Here is a 17,715-nt window from a genome sequence, read left to right as displayed (position 1 = left end):
AAACATAATGCTCAGCTCACGTTTACAGCAAAAAGCTAGATTACGAGAAGCAGTACCTATACAACCATATCAGCAGCTATCGAGAGGAAGAGGAGGCTGAATGAACTTAAATCCAACACTAGGAGAAATTCTTCCTTTATAAAACAACTGCAGTGCAAATAGGTAAACCCTGGGGAAGGGCCAAGTCTTGCAATCGCTGTCACTCGCAGTCCAGTTTTGTAGTAGCCGAAACGGGCCAGAAAATAGCTGCAGAACAAGAAAAGAAAAAAATCACTAAAAAAAATACAGCACATGGCCGGTAGTCAGAATGATTACATCATTTACAGCAGGAACACAAATATCACACTGAATGGATTAGGGTGTTGTTTTTTTTTTCTTTTTCTTTTTTTTTAAATGATTTTTTTTAAACCTGTAACTAAATATACTGTCAAGCTTTTTTGGTGAACTCTTGGCCCAGAAATCACAGAGATATTCTACAAAGATGAACCTAGGGTACGAAAATGTATTGCCAAGGCCAGGACCCTTCCATGTTACTGCAAAAGGTGTTAAAATTACCTATTAAGATAAAATTTCCCATACAAACAGGTAACACGTCTCTATTCTGTTGGAGATGAAGAACTAATGGATTTTGATTTTGGTGATTTTTTTTTTTTTACATGCAGTGTTTGTCCAAGCAACTGCTGAAGTTATTTGAAGGAAAGTGCCTGTCTAAAAGCAAGCCTATTTTACCACACTATTCCATAGGATAATGTACCGTGCTACTTCTAATTACCAACCCACTTCCTCCTCCAATACTTTAGAATTAGTCATTGAACATTTTTTGTTAAACACACTGTGCAATAGAAGTTTTACCTTTCTCAAATTCTGGATTAGCTTCAGCTGTACAATCTCTGAGCTTTTATTACTTCATGCAATGTATAATAAACAAAAAAGCAAAATAAAATGTAATTCTAACAGAACAACTGTTCGTAAAGCCAAACATCTTGAACTGTACGTGAATGCTGTCATTTGAGGTATGCAACAGCAGCAGCTTTCAAGAATTTCACTATGAAAAGCTCCAGATCCACTTTCCACCTGGAAAAAAAAAAGTGTAATTGCATAATGTAGATTTCCAAATCTAAAAAATAGCATTTTAATACTAAATAGGCTCAATTACTTGTTTCGCTCATGTGTCTTGTACTCAAAGAGCATAAAACAGATACAAAGCCTCAATAGAAGTAATGGAAGATTTAATAGAAGCTTTCACAGAAGAATGAAGTAATTCTTAACTTACTAAACACTTGTTCCCTTCCAAGCTTTTTTTTTTTCAGAGTGCCAAATCCATTAAACAACAAACTCTGCAGAAACAGAACAGAGTTTTCACTTGTGATTATTAGTGTTTTCTTGCAACATACAAAAACCAGCGTAATAAAGGGCAAAGCTACCACTACTAATTGTCATGCTGAAACAACAAATTTCTGGTCAGCCTATGCATCCTAAAAAAATGGAGATGGGTTGACAGTGTTTCTAATCACTAATTCCGAGGACAAACACATCAGTTATCTGTCTTTGCCCAGGGCAACAACGAAACAAAAAGAACATAGCACTTTAAGTGGGAAAAAAACGTGTTGATGACCAATGCATTTCCACAGTCCCTGCTTCACAATTCAGATCTGTCTGGTCCTATTTTGGCAGAAGTCAAGTCCAAATTCAGAACCAATGTTATTCTCAATGTGGAAACCTGAGGAAGCTTACACAGAGCCTTACTAAGCAGTTACTACAGCAGAAATCTAGTTCCTTCTTACAAAGAATAATACAGTAAGGGGAGTTCAAATGAAATGTCCTTTTAAGAGGCAAAACTAAGTTTACTAATTCTGCAATGCAAGTAGCTCCTCCTAAATACTTCTCATTAAATAATTTATTATGAACAGAACTCACCTCACATTAATAATCTAGTACTTTTTGCTCTCGCTGAAATGGAAGGACACCGCCTTGATTTATCTAAGAGCAGTACGGGCACATGATAAGCATTCCTGGAAGCCAGATAGTACAGGCATGGTCATTAGAAAGAACACACCATGGTATGAACAGAAACAAAGATTTTACAGAAAACGTAGCAAACAGCTTTGCAGAAACATGCAGTAGATTCATCACCCACCTAATACTTACTGATAAACAACACAGCTCCGCTGTATAGCAGAAGGCTTAGCATGACCTCCACTCTGATACGCTGAAAATTATGGTGAGCTATAGAACTACAGGTCGTCTCCATTCCATATGCCTTCCGATAAAAGAGCTACAAGAATACGCAGAGAATGGATGCAGTTCCAGTCTACTGCTGGCAGAGCCATCTCATGATCAAAATTCATGCACATAGATGGACTAAATGGCCTCTACATAAAGCACATGCCATAACTATTGTTTCTTTTCCCTGGAGTTGCAGGAAGCTTTCAGTAGAACAATACCAGCTAGCCAAAAGAAAAAAAAAAGTCACACTGACAGCAGCAGGAAGCAAAACACACTTTAACAGGTCTTCAACATTTGGGTGGAGATGTCTTTAAAATACAGTTTCCACTGCAGAGGTAAAATATACTTCCAGTGCACTTAGAATTTGAGATACAGAGCTGTGAGATCTGTAAATTAGAATTCACAAAACATCAAACTGCTTCACTAACATACTTCAGCAATTCCATATAATCACCTTGCAGTTATCTCTAAGGAAAGTACCAAAACTCCCAGTTTTTTACATACTGCTAAGACAGTAATGAACAAGACTAATAGTTATCACTATTTAGTAGCTAAGGAGATGATTTAGAATGCAAGAAATTCAACTGCATGACCTAGTAAGCTCAGTAGATGGGAAGTAACAACAAAAAATACAAATACCAGTGGCCCCTGAAAACATGTCAAAAACTACTCCAGATGCTTCTTTTAGGACTGACTTTGTATTATGAAAATGAGACACATCTATTACGCATACTGACATGCAGTGCCTAAAAGATCCAAACTTGGGTATGATGATACCAGGTAAGATTTCATGGTTTTTCACTTGTACGTGCACTGGGCTTAGCTAGCAAGGTTTTAGTAGCGGCGGGCTGCAGGGAGGCCTCTGTGAGCAGAGCCCAGCAGCTGCCCCATGTCAGATCAGAGCCAGCTCCAAAAGGGATCTGCTGCTGGCCAGAGCCGAGCCAGGCAGCAACACTGGTTGGGCCTCTGGGAGAGCAGAGTTAAGGAAGGGAAAAAGGGGAGTGAGAGAGTGGTGTGGTGGAGCTGGGCTGTCCGTTGGTGTGACACCAGCACATTATGTAGTCTCAACATGTTTGGTATTATCATATCCAAACTGGTGATTTGTAGATTTTGGCAATTTACTGGCAAGTAGCCAAAGCAACCTTGGTTTTAACAACTAAGACAGAAATATTAGTTTTTATTTCAAAATATGAGACTCTGCTGGTAAAGTACACCAAGGAAAGAAGAAGAAAAAAATCTATCAGAATTGGATCTGATGTATTTAAAAATAGAGTGGAAAAAACAGACTGTCAGTTCCAATGTTGCACTTCCATGAAATGAACCAAAAATATCCCAGACTGTAAAAGATATGAGCTGTTAATATGAAAAATAAAAGCATAAAATAATGGAACAGTTGTAGTCATAGTCATGCTGATCTAAAGATGTCAGGCACGGTACAGATTATATTTGTTACTAACTCAGCTACTAACTATCTACAGCAAAAAGGAGCCTTCAGCACATGAGCATATGGGCTGAAATTGAACAATGTGTCGGTGAAAATAAAACGTAAATTGGGGCTTCGGCAGAGTTCTTACTTCTAAGGCACTAAGTACAGCCAATGCTCTTCAAAGACTTCACTCCACCACTACATTTGCCCCATCCCTTCAAACCGACTGATTACCTGAATTAAGTGGTGCATCTGGTACTGGAAACTTCAGTTTTCATCAGCTTTTCTTAAATGAACTACACTCTGCTTAAAAGAGGGGAAAAAAAGGCTCACACTACTGTAACTGGCAATAGTCACCTCAGTTTCGTGCAATACAAGCTCTCACACTATGCAACAGATCAAAGGAGGAAAATTTGTCCAATAGCTATAATCATTGCAGTGCATGTTTCAACTGTAGTTAATGTACTAAAGAGGTCGAAAGCATGGATTTAGATATCTACTTTCTATTCAGATTTCACTGAGCTCAATATTGAAACCTTTGCCATTTTTAAAAATCACTCCTTACATCCACAAACAGTCCAGGATATATGCATTTGGATTTTACACTGGTAACAGCAACGCCAGTATCAACTTTGTATCTACACAGGTAATCCACTTCCCTAGAACGATATAGAGACATTAATCAATTCCCCATGTAATAATGCCTTAGGATAGACTGCCCTCAGGAGGCTGAAATGAGATCTCTTCATGGGAAGAACACATGAACATTATACTCAGCACGTATTATATACTTCTGTTACAATAAAAGAAAGACTGCAAAAGCTGTTCCACAGTACAGCTCCTACTTACAAGCCGCAATATTAAAAGCAAACAAATAAACAAACAAAACCACTCTCACCAACATTATGTGTCCTGCTAGAAGCATCTACTGATGATAACCAATTGCAATGCCTACAAAGTAGGAAAAGCCTGATGTAGTCAGTTCACTACAGCAAGTTCTAAGTTACAAATATTTTTCCTGAGAGAAGCAGAAGAAGTAAGGCTTCAATGACTGATCCAGGAGGAAAAAAGAACACCATTTTTGAAAAAAAAAAAAAAAACTGTAAGAAGAGGAAAGAGATTCTTTAAGAACTATGGAATAATGGGAATTTCTAACAGTTCACTCTATACCAACACAGTAGCAGAATGGTAGTACTTAAAAAAGAAAGATTATAGGAGAGTTCTAAGCAATGTAGCAGGTGGGAAACATCAGATGAGTAAGAACACACACTTTCACTTCCAATAGGAAGGGAGTCACAAAAATTCTGCATGTCTAATAAGAGAGTGGACTGAAGTTTTCAAAATGGAAATAAGAAACCATGGTAAGTCAGTCAAGCACAGAGTCCTATTCAAGAAATACACATGCACAAAAAACAAACCAAAAATTTTATAAATAGCTTGGCATAAATGCTAGAAGCACATGATGGAAAACCTGAATTTTGTTTTTAAAAAAGGACAGCGATGCAACACACATACCAGAAACATGATGGAAGCAAGACAAATTAGGACATGATTCAAAATTATAGGAAAGTCGTCAAACCTGATTATCAATATATTAACTCATCAAATCAAACAGGGATTGAATTTCCAAGCCTAACAACGTAAACTCTGTTGTTCGACTGTATTATTACCCACACAAATTAAGATGATGGCAGCAGCCATGACATCCTTCAGAATATCAAGGACTCTAAGGCCAGCAATGTAACTGTAACGAAAGATGGCAATTATCAGCAGGCTGGATAAATGTCACAGCAGAGATGCCAGGATTACATTCTTTTAATGCATGGTTGTTTCGTGCAGCCAATCAGCGACCCCCAGCTCTGGCTGTGGTCCCAAGACATGATTCAAAATGCTATTTTCAAAGACTGGCTATGTGATGGTAACTAACCGAGTTTATTAATAAAGACAGCAGTCCACTACTGCAGACTTCCAAAAAAAAAAAAAGAACAACATAAGGAAATATGTTAAAATGAAACCAAAAGAACAAGTCAAAAAAATTAAGATGCAATGCAATGCATAAAGACAACACTGAGATTGTATGCACTGAACTCTAGTATGATGACTTTAAATATAGAAGCTCAAATTAAACAGTTTTTGAGGGGTGGGGGAAGCTAGCATGGGTTAAAAGCTACTAGAATGTAAAAGTCACCCTTAAGAAGAACAGTGGTCTAGCTTTAGAAGTCAAATGGCATCTGTCACTGAACATAAAGTTAACAGACAGCTCGGAGTTTATAGAATTGATTTGCAAAAGTGCATAAAAACTGAGTACCTTAGGAAGAGGTTCTTAGTAAAAAAGCCCATGATCATAATAAAAAGCCAAGTGCTCACGACAGGCAAGGTCACAGAGAAAAAAATCCCCAAACCCTGAACAAAACCCTATGTTAGTTTGTGGTAGCATGCAGGAACTTGGGCAGAACCTCAACAGGCAAACTGTTGGAGGTTTTACCCCTCAGAGAAAAACATCAGGCCAGGGCTGGGGCCTTTCACTCTTGGATTCTACATGAAATCAAGTGACTGCAGTCTGAAACTTTTTGGTTAAAACCGACTCCTTATCAAATGAGCGGAAGCTGGCAAAAATGACACCAAGCTTTTGGGAACTTTGTGGGCAGAAGGATAACTTGTTTTTTAAGAAGACATTCCAGAGGGATCTAGGGAACTACAGGCTACTTACCTACTTCTGCACATAGCAAACTGCCAAAAATTGTACTAAGGCACATAAACAACTGGATAAACACAGTGAGGAAAGTTAGTGTGGCTTTTGCACAGGAAGGGCACGTTTTATAAACATTTTAAGAATTATTCTGAAGACTAGAAGATCATGTGAGTACAGAGATCTAACTTACACAGCATGCTTGAAATTCTAAAATTCACATTCTCTTGCCAAAACTATTAAAGATGCTGTGCCGTCAAGGGAAGTAGTCATATTACTAAGTTGCTTAAGGACAGAACTAGCGGTCATACTTTTCTAAGGACATGGATCACCAAAAGAATCCCACAAACACCTATGTTGGGGCTAGTAAAGTACAACCTATTTGTAAGATTTCTCACAGAAATTTCTGAAGCCAACTAAATACATATATATGTATAAATATATATATGTGTGTGTATATATATATATATACATACTTCTCAGAGTAGCTTTACACAGTAAACCATGAAAAGGATTCTTTCTTTTAAATAGTTTTCAGTTCTCATTTCCACGTTTGAAGAAAAGAGAAAAAAAGGTCTTTTAAAAATATTATTTTAAAGCTACAACACTTCAGTCTGGTCCTATATCATATTTAACAACAACAGTAAAAAAAAATAGTATGTATTGCAATGTTTTCAGAAAATTATTTAGCAGCATATTGCTAAATTCTTCTAAAGGTATTAATCCAGGTTTTAATCATAAATATAAACTCAGAATGTTATTGCTAATAACTTATTTAACAGTTCCCTTATTAAACAAAATAATAATAATAATTACAGTCAGAACTCACTAATGGGGAATTATTTTTAGTCTAAGTTTGGTTTCTGGTCAAGATATGTCACACAGATTTAGCTTGTAAAATCCTAAGGAAAGGCATGGGCAGCAGCCAAGTCACTGACAGATGATTGCCTGAGTAGTAAAACTGGGAGCCCCAGCTGTCCTTCCTCACCTTCAGCGCCCTCTGAAAAAAATCAGCTATTTTCTGACCAGCTCTTCCTATCAAAGAGAAACATAATTAGCAATTATAGTTTGGTGCAAAGACACATATGAGGTAACTTTTCACAGCAAATAACACCACGTCTCATCAAAGAGATATCAGTAAGATAAGGCCTCCTGAAAGGCCTACCTTTCAGATGCCAAAGTGAGTAACACAACCCACTGTAAAACTCCCTGGAAATACAACCATTCCTTGTATTATTTCTTAATACATACCTGCAAGAAGCTTGAACATGTGCTGTTTCCTGGCACAATGACAAAATTTCTCAGCTGCACAAATGAAGAAAATGTCAGACTTAAAAGACTCAACGTTATCATCGGTGAGATCTCTTCTTTCTGTACTTCAGTTTGTGCCAAGACGGGAAGTAATTTCAAAAGCTGAACCAACATCTGGATCATGATGCAATGAACACTGGAGCTAAGCGAAGGTCCTAAACTGCATTCACAGTTTTCTTCAGAGAAGATAAAAACATCAATTACCAAAAATTACTTGATCTCAGTAGAAAAGCCTGAGGTCAACCTTTTGGCAATTTTTCAGTAAGAGAGGAACACTCAAGATCATTTACACTTGAATAATTACCCTGCTTCAAAAGCCGCTTTGAATCAAATAAACAGCTGTTTTATTGACTATACATACGTATTAAAGAGCATCAACATAACATAGCTGAGCTGAGCATTAAGGAAGATATACAGCAGCGCGCCTTGACTTCACACTTTGGAAGCGATCCTTGTTTTCTCAACACGTACTGAGTCAGTGAAAAGACTTTTATGCGGCAAGGCCTGCAACCCTGCTCTTCACCAGCGGCCAGCCCAAGTGTATTCTGAGTTTCAATGACCACAGAATTAGCAACTCTAGTGACCAATCAACACTCCATTATACTCGAGCGCAACTGAATTAAATAAGTGCTGTACGTACATTTAAGAATAGAATTACAAAGTTTGTTTTTATAAAAATATATAATTTTTATATATTACATACTATGTATGCATATATAATTACATGCATACAATTAAATCTCCTAAAGGCAGTTCAGGTATGCTGGAGATCCAGAATCTTCTAGCTTTGTAGTTTCAGCTACAAACAAACAAAAACCAAAGAAAATTCTTTGCTGCTTTGTAAGGCCTGACTGATAAGAATAAAAAATTTTACTGTTCACAGTCATCAGCTTACATGCAAAACTTGATGCAATCATAACTGCCAACCAATACACGTCTCTGCACTTTATTAATCTTTGTGTAACATGATAATTCAGAATACAGTCTCCACTCTATCCCAAAAAAACATTGGAAAACATTACTTTATAAAAATATAGCACTTCAAAAATTCAAAATCAGGATGTTATTTAAAAGTACCACCATACCAAAACCAGATCCTTTTAAAATTGTTACATACACAGACTTCATACTACCAAATGGACTCTTCCAGGCAGCTAAACATACACACCTTACTTTACTCCTGATGAATTACTCCTCTGACTAAAGAATATCAAGTTAATCACGCATGTGAATCTTTAATTAATTTCCCTCTCATTAATTAGTACATATTTATAGATTATCATCGTGACATTTACGTAGGTACTTATTCAAGGTAGTATTTAAGTCAGAAGCTGCAAGCCTCCATCTACAACTAAAGTACTCCCTGTAACATAAGGGGACTCTAGAAGAAATAAAACAGCGTGTGCAACTTCATGAGGGTCTCCAAATCTTCCAAGAGGAATTGCTTTCTTCAACTCATCTTCTTCCAAATGAGCAGTCATCTCTGTGTGAACAAAGCCTAAGAGAGGAAAAACATCTGAAGAGTTATCTAACCTCCAATTAAATTTTCTCCAGTGGATTTTCCCTGCAATCCTCTAAAGCAAAATCTACTACCACAATTCAGCACTGGCTACCATTCTCCAAAGTCTCAGAATTCAGTCTACATCATTTTAGAGCCAAGAACAAATTTTTACCTAACCAATAAAATGTCTTCGTTTTGAAAGAATTGATGTAATAATCAAAACACACTGATCTGTAGAAGTCAATGAAAACAAAGAAAAGGTAACTCTAAAATTGGGCTCAAAAACCATATTTAGTATCACTTTTCTGAAAAACAAAATATAACGTAGGTATGAAATCTCTGGCAGGGAACACCTACAGCTTGAAAGTGTTTCCATTATGTTTCAGAACTTATTCCAGCACTTACAAGTATTTCTATTATAACCCTTATTTCAAGAATATTTCTTTACGATTTTGAAGGACAGTTCTTTACAATTTCAGCTCTCTGAGGCTCCATATTCCCATTGCTGCGTTTCTTTTCTTTATGAAGCTGCAGCGTGTGTGATCTGTAACTTCTACCTGACACCCAGAATGGGAAGTCTCAGTTTTGCTTTCTACTGTACACCTCTGCCCCTTTATGATGGCTCTGGTCCCTTTCATGAGCCATTCAACTTACTAACCAAGAAAAAGTGTTTTCCCTGGCTAGTTCAGAAGCTGGATTGTTTACGTAGAAATCTGAAAGGCATGACAGCTAGCACAAGGTGAGCAGCAGAGTACACAGCGCTAAGCAGAGAATGTCAGAAAAGACAAAGGGGATTTTTCCTTAAGGGCGGTGATTTGCCTGGAATAGACTGACTTGTGAAATCACAGCCTCATCCTCACAGAACTGTCTATCCAGACTCTCTCTGTTCACTAAAGGGAAAGACAGGGATACTTTCATGCCAGCTTCTCACTGACATTCAAGTCTCTCTAATAACAAACAAGCATTCTCTATCAGGACATGAAAGTAGTTATCTGTATATAATTAGCTCTAATCCTTCCTTCTGTAAGGATGGCAAGTTTTGAAGGAGGAACAAAGAAAAAAAGCTATTTATTATGTAAGAGTGGATAGAGGAACAGGTAGACACACGCTCCCAAATTTCTCAGTGTTCCCTTGGAAAGACTGAAGTTTTTTGTAAAAGAATATATTATACCTTATAAAGCAAACAAACAAAAAATGCACTTACAAAGGTTGAAGAAAATCAAAGTAATTTACCTTGAGTTACATTCAGAGTAGAGCAAATATCCAGCATTCTTGATGACCATTTATTGCAACAGTCAAGAATTTAGAAACTTCCCAAAAACTAACCTGGAGCAACCACGTTGACTCGAATTTGCTTTCTTGCTACTTCTTTAGCAAGAGAGCGTGAAAATCCAACTACTCCTGCTTTGCTAGCACTGTATACACTTTGACCGGAGTTGCCTTTAAGTCCTACAACACTTCCTAAAATAAAGGAACATCAAAGAAAAGAAAAGATTAAATGATTAATTTGAATGCTTGTTTTAGTTTGAAATTTGGAATGGAAAATGAGATTACAAGAAAAGGAGTTGAAAGTGTATTACTAAGTGAACCTTATAGCCTCTCTCTGGGATAAGCAATCCCTTAATTATCTGTGATTTTTATGAGATGCGTGTATCTATGTTGAGGAACATGTACAAGGAGAGTAAACTGGAAAGCTTTTTAAAAATATATCATTGCACAGAAAAAAGAAACCACCATATTTAATTATTTTTTGTAAGCAGTAGCTGGTAGATTTAGCTACTAAAAGAGCTAATAAAGAATGGTAAAATTATTTTTTTCAGTAAACTCTTGGGTGTTTATTATTGAAACATGCTGTTTAGCAACATTTAGAAGTTGCTAAAATTAGATGAAAGAATAAGAATTCATAAAGAAATGCTAAATATAGAATACAAAGAAATACAAAGAAAATAGTCAATTGTAACAAGTAACATTCAACATGTTACACATGACAAACCTTTCTAGAAAACTTGCTCACACAGAATTCCACTGGAATAGACGAGCAACTTACCTATATTAACAATAGCACCTCCTTGTTGTTGAATCATACTTTTTACAGCAGCTTTGCATGTCAACATTGTTCCCAAAAGGTTAGTGTGAATCTGGGATACCATATCTTCAGTCTTGGTTCTCAGTAACAAGCCATCCCTGATAAATAGACCAGAAAATATAAACATATATTGGGGGAAGAAGCGGAAGAAAAAGGAGTAGAGGGGGAATTCATGAACTCAGAACCTACGGTGAGAGCTATTGTCAGCTGTCAGAATTTTACTTCCATCAGAAATACAATACAGGTGAATACCTACTACTGTTTTTCAGATGCTCTCATTAACAACAGACTAATTGCAAAAGCCCTTTCCCGTACTTGACACCTTACAAGATAACAGTGTGGTCTAGAATTACATATAATCTTGTAACTAATAACTAACCTGTTGATCGCAGCTGCATTAACCAAGTAGTTAATGGGACCTAAATTCCTCTGTATCTCCTCAAAAGTATTTAGGACTTCTTGTTCTCTGGATACATCACAGCTAAGTGCCAGATGTCCCGCTGTATTGAAATAAAGGCACATGATAATAATAGTAAAAGAAGGTGCATCATTCATAAGTCTTCTTAAGAATTTATAAACACTATTGAAAAAAACAGTTGTTGAACTAGTTATAACACGAGGAACCCATTCCGTCTTCAGAGAATTAAATAGGCACAATTTTCAAGTACTATATTGATTAGCTACATGACAACAGTATACAGTATTTTTGCCCTCTTGAAGTCAGCATAAGCTGACTGGTCTCAGTTCCCACTTGGTCAGGAGCCATGGATGAGACCGTTCACACCAACTCCCTGTTGGGACCTTGAATATTTCCTTGAACCTTAACTATTCTACCAGCAAGACATGAATTGTAATATACTTAACTTTCCCATAGAATATTGCAAAAAACAGAATTGTACTGATATAACTCCCTCCCCCTGCCAATTTCTCAGCCTTTGTTTTCATCTAGTTAAATAAAAAGGCTTATTTAATGATTAACTACTTTCACAAGTTACCTAAGCATTCGACAGTGAAGAAATTATTACAAAGCCGCATACATACCACCAAGACTACGTGCAGTAGTTTGGGCTACTTCCAGATTTCTAGCAATAATAGCCAGGCGGCAGCCTTTCTGTGCCAATAGTTCTGCAACAGCTTTTCCTATTCCTCGGGATCCTCCAAAAATGGCGCAGACCTTGCCCATCTTCAAAAATAATTCATAAATTGAAAATCAAGCATATATTTCAGGCCCAATATTGCAGAGGACAAACACTGTTGTTGCCAATATCATGACTCTTACTATTTTGCAGCATTTTAAAATACTGGATTATAAAATTATTGATTTCTAAAATTTTATTCAAAAAAAAAAGCTGAACTAAATTAGACACCACTCCTACAAATGTAAGTAAATTCTTAAACATTTCTGAACTAGTAAAAAAAAAAATATGCATGTAATCTAGCGTTTCAATACTAGTGTTATAACTCCTATTTAGCTGAGGAAATTTATATATCTATTTTTATATATCCAAAGGCCACGACATAACATTCAGCTGCTTATTCAAAGCCAACATACTAGCTGTAACTATATTACTCTTGCACTATGCTGGTACTAAAACCATTTAGCCTCAAGGTCTCACTCCATCCTATCTATCTGTGCTAGACACCCAAACCACAAGCATTACTTGAGCATGAGGTGGTAATATGTTTTATATATGACTTGATATATTTATACCAGGTTAATGCTAAGATACTAAGTTACTAAAGCTATGCTTAACCACTAGCCTTAGCTTTATTTATTTATTTTTTTTGCTTCTACTTTTAAAGAAAGAAAATGCTTTTTGAGATGTGAAATGACTCTGAAATAACTAGCTTAGATGTCTAGGCAGGACTGTAAGATGAAAGTGCTCCCATAGAATGGAGGACTTCTATTCGGCAACCTCCAGAGCCCAATCAGCTGTTTAGGGACTTCCTGAGCTAGAGGCAGAATGCAAGTAATAGTAATGAACCTCTTTTCCATACATTTGAATAAATCCTTTTTGAATTTAATCACACTTTGTCTCTATAACGTCCTAAGGCAACGAGTTTCATTATTTGTGGAAAAGTACTTCCTTTTGTTCTTAAATTTCTTTCTGATTAGTGAATACTCTGCTTTTCTCCTCATATCTTCCCCTTTCTGCTCACAACTTGAGACTACGTACACTTCTGCATATTACCTTTCTTCCTATATCCTCTTCCAGGTTTACTTAGCTACTCTCACACCTGTGGAAGACAATAAAAGACTGCCCAAGCTCACTAATCCTGTCACCCTACCCTTTGTCTTATTTAGTTCTATTATACCCTTTTGACGTGTGATAATCACAAACAGTATTAAACATACATGAACGATGAACACAGTCAACTCATACAATGCCATAACGATTTTGGTCTTCTGTGACCAAAACCTTTCTGAAGGAGCAGTCTGTCCTATTCTATAATAGAAAGTAAACCCAGGTGCCTGGAATCAAACCATGCATCCCCTTCCCAGCTGGTAAATTTAAATTGGCCTCCTAGGAGCAGGAAGAGGACTAAGTACTTGTGCCTCAGATGGGGGCCCTTTCAAAAGAACACGTACAAAAAGACTTGCTGTGTGAAGGCAATTCCTTGTCCATCATGACGGATCTATTCTTTTGCAGAACTATCCACATAGGCTCTTGGAATTTCTTGCCTGATTGTTGCAACAATGTGGTACTAGGATTTTTCTTCCTCCATATTTTGTTCTTACCAGCACTGAACATATCTACTCTCTTATTTTTATTCAAAACCTGGAATAATACAGGTTGGAAAGGATCTTTGGAAGTCATCTTGTCTAACTCCTCCACCCAAAGCAATGTCAGCTTAGGTCACGTCACTCAGGGCCTTGCCCAGTTGAGCTCTGAAGGATATTCATAAGTGTGAAAAAACTCACAGCAAATTTTGAGTGTTGCCTTAATCAGTGTAAGGTACCTCTGCAGCTCTTCAAAATCAGTTCTGGGGTTAGCTACAGTGAGCCAACACATGCTGTTTATAAATGCTTTCAGACCTGTATGTATGTTCCTTTCTCTGAACATGCTTAGGCGTACAGGGCCCCAAAAGCTATTGGTGCAAATAAAGGTGCCATGAATTGTTCTGGGCTGAGGAAACTGCCTCTAAAATCTATCATTCTGCCCTTCCTGTTCTCTGTGAGAAAGGGAAAAGCCCAGTGACTGTAGTGTTTTCAGAAATACTCAGTCACTTCGTGCATTAACCAGGTAGTCACAGGGGGAGCACGTAAGCCTAGTTGCAACAAAACAACATACAATCTGTGTTTTAAGACAAAAAAAGCCATACAGCTTATTTGGAGTTTGACTTGGAAAAAAAAAAAAAACACGCAGTAGGATGAATAACACGACATTCCCTGGTCAGGTAACTGCAGGGAAAAAAGCCTCCCTCACGCACCAGGGCGGTTTGCGCCCTGCAGCCACCATATACAAGCTCCTGACGGCGCACGAGGGCAGCCCCTCACCGGCCGTGCCACGCCGCCCTGGCCCTCGAGGACAACCGGCTCCCCCCTCCCCCCGGGCCCTTTTTTAAATTTTTTTTTTGTTGTTTTGACTGCGGCCGGGGAAGGGACGCCCTCCCTGCGAACCCCCCCGCCCCTCTTCGCCCCGCCCCAACGGCCCCTAACGGCCCCTAACGGCCGCCGCCAGGGGGCGCCCGCGCGCAGCCATGCCTTCCCCAGCGCTGCGGGCAGCGGCAGCCGGCGCCCTCCTTCCCTCCTTCCCTCCCTCCCTCCCTCCCTCCCGCCGGCCGCGGAGGCGCCGTGGCGGCTGCCGGGCGCCCGGCTGCGCGCTCACCTCCTTGGGGCGGGGCGGCGCGGCGCGGCGCCGGGCTAGGGCGGGGGCTCCGCGACGCGGCTCCCGGCGCGGCCCGCCGCTCAACATGGAGCCCGCGGCGCGTAGGGGTGCCGCCCGCCCGGGCGGCGCGGGGCACGCCGGGACGTGTAGTCCCCGCGCAGCGGTGGCCGTGCCACGGTGGCAGGGCGGGCCCCGCCGCCACCTCACGAGTTCGAGGGGAAGGGGCGTTAGGCGGCCGGGGGAAACAGCACGGGTTGTGCGAAGGGGAAACAGGCCCTGCTCCTCCCGCTGCTTGGCGACGTAGCACGCTATCCCCAGTCACACCCCTTCACGGAGCTGTCGCCGAAGGGCCACGGTTTTGGTCTTAGCTCATCTTTATTACTGAATCTTTTCTTTTTTTCCCCCCAGAGTATACAAGATTTCTGAATGTATTTTCATTCTGCTGTAAGAGTGAACACTATCACACCCCAATTGTTTAGATGCACTTTTTCCACAAATACGTGAGCAAATTTCACTCTTGAGAAACTTACTGTACCTGAGTGAAAAGTTACGTCAAAGAAAAAAAATACACACCGCCACCCTCAAGCTTGCACAAAACAAAGCCATCAGCGTTCTGGCACAGCACCCAGTGTTTCCATACCCTCCTGGCTAAACTGGTTTCCCCACCACAAGGAGGATTATTTCACACCTCAGTGTGAGGCCTGTGCTCCTATTTGCACAGCCCGGCCCTGGCGTTTCCCCTGGCCCAGGCAGCGAGGAGCAGCTTGCCTCACCGCTGCTCACACCGAGCACTCCCCTTCCAGGGCTATTACACATTAAACAGAACCACCACCACCACCACCACCCGCTCTGTAAAAGGATCTATTCAAGAAACACCACACGGATGACCTTCCGGCCAGGACTCCAGCCCCATCCCAGGCACTGGCCCCTCCTACCATCTATCAGTGGACTTCAGACCCAAGAGATTTCCACTGCGATCTCTGTCTCTCTTGCTGTCGCTCACTTCCCTCGATATATCTGACTCCTTGCTTAAGGAGGGCACTGCCACAGAGGGCATCAGCCTTTACTTCTCCGTATATCAAAACAGTCCTAACTTTCCTCATTCTGCCTTGCATAGTCATCCCCACTCCCATTCACTACGCGCTTATATACACTGCACAATAATATCTATGGCAATCACTTTAGGAATTTATCATTTCAATAATTTATCATGCAACAACCTCTTTGGATATTCCTCCGATTGTTGGTGTTGGTGAAAAGTATTTCTCAGCAAATATAACTAGGCTTTAGCTCATAATCTGCATTCGGGCTACGAGCAAGGAGTTCTAAACAGCCAAGGTTTCCGTCATTATGATGTGAAGTTATTCCTGCCCTAATACATCACTAACCACAATATCAGTTACTGAATCTCCACTCATGGTATGGACAGCTTTGAATTGTTGCCCACTTTGGTCCTGTGATACAGCCTTCTGGAAATTCACTATGTCTACTCATATTTCTATTCAGTGCACTGTATTTACTGTGTCGTCAGGTTTGTTTTGTTGGGGAAAGGGAAGAAAGTGGGATGTTGGGAGATGATGACAGGGAGAAGGGAGTGAACAGAGTCAGAAAGAAGAGGAGGGATAATAAATGTGGAAAGATTTTGCATAATGATTTGAACTGAACTCTATGAGATAAACACAACTAAAGCTCTACACTGCAGGAGTAGTAAAACTGTTAATAAGCAATATGACTTGATCCTTCACCTACCTTCCCTTTATAAGCTCTAAGAAGAACTAAGAAGAACTTATAGAAGCAAAAGCTTTATTCTGTGAACACAGTAATTAGCCCTCAGACCTGAGACATATGAAAGTGAAATACTTCCAAGATTCCTAATATCTGCTTAGAAATCTGTAACATTTATGAATAGGAGGAGACCAAAGGCTGTTTGAAGCAGGAAACTGAAGGCATATCCACAAGCATTAAGCCATTTTTATAACCTCCTATTTTAGCGGGATTGTTCATTACAGGACTATGAAAATGTTTTCAAGGTTAACCCTAACGAGGCACAGATTTACTGAGTGCAGGAATACCAGCTTAATGTGGCACATCTACTTACTGACAGAAAACAGCAAGTCAAGGGACTGTGCAGTCATCCCGTCACAACTGCAAATAGATGTGATCCTAACCATAAGGACTTCTGGCAGAACTTCAGCTGATGATTTGCCAGCAATGAGTGTTGAACATGGTCCATAATAAATAGCAACTGTGATAGTGATAGTGACAATCACTCATATCTCATACACTGCTCACCTCCTTTATCTTCACCAGTATTATAGGAAATGTCAAAGACAATATTCTTTACAGCTGTTACCCATTTTGCAGCCCGAAACATATACAGTAACACTTGGAGCACTTTCAAGGAACTCAATTCCCAACATTCAATTTTCTCCATCAGATTGCCCTAAATAAATCTAGTTTCATATCTCATCTCCTCACAGAAATACTTTGGTGTCATTTCATCTTGCTCATGTATTACTGAGCAGCTGAAGACTTCATCTCCTTGTGAGATACAGAAGCCCATGACATTGTATTTCCTTCCAATGTCTGAGCATTAGAGTAGTAAATCATAATAATACCAATCAGCTGGCTTAATGAGGTAGGAAG

The 17,715-nt window shown here is 39.3% G+C and overlaps 1 protein-coding gene across 2 annotated transcripts; it reads right to left on the bottom strand.

The window, feature by feature from the left end:
• Positions 1–7,973: 7,973 nt before the first annotated feature.
• CBR4 (carbonyl reductase 4) lies at positions 7,974–17,223 on the bottom strand. 2 transcript variants are annotated; one of them, XM_080589057.1, is made up of 6 exons: positions 17,168–17,223; positions 12,281–12,422; positions 11,619–11,739; positions 11,201–11,337; positions 10,480–10,614; positions 7,974–9,150 (listed from the first exon to the last, which is right to left on the bottom strand). In XM_080589057.1, the coding sequence occupies exons 2-6, from the start codon at positions 12,420–12,422 to the stop codon at positions 8,972–8,974; spliced, it is 714 nt and encodes a 237-aa protein (XP_080445183.1). In that variant the 5' UTR covers positions 17,168–17,223; the 3' UTR covers positions 7,974–8,971. The 2 variants fall into 2 exon arrangements, with proteins under 2 accessions (XP_080445183.1, XP_080445184.1); XM_080589058.1 differs by lacking the exon at positions 17,168–17,223 and adding an exon at positions 15,070–15,219.
• Between the last annotated feature and the right edge of the window lie 492 nt (positions 17,224–17,715).

This window comes from Anser brachyrhynchus (assembly GCF_964034855.1).
Source record: "Anser brachyrhynchus genome assembly, chromosome: 4".
In the NCBI taxonomy this organism is placed as follows: domain Eukaryota; kingdom Metazoa; phylum Chordata; class Aves; order Anseriformes; family Anatidae; genus Anser; species Anser brachyrhynchus.
This window is presented reverse-complemented; position numbering and strand designations above follow the sequence as displayed.

Bases quoted from the DNA above. Each gene is read 5' to 3' on its own strand.
- CBR4 (XM_080589058.1), bottom strand. From the start codon at position 15,156: ATGTTGAGCGGCGGGCCGCGCCGGGAGCCGCGTCGCGGAGCCCCCGCC. The intron at 10,615-11,200 runs GTAAGTTGCTCG...CCTTTATTTTAG, and splicing joins AGGTGCTATTGTTAATATAG to GAAGTGTTGTAGGACTTAAA. The intron at 9,151-10,479 runs GTTAGTTTTTGG...TTCCTCTCTTAG, and splicing joins AGTCAACGTGGTTGCTCCAG to GCTTTGTTCACACAGAGATG.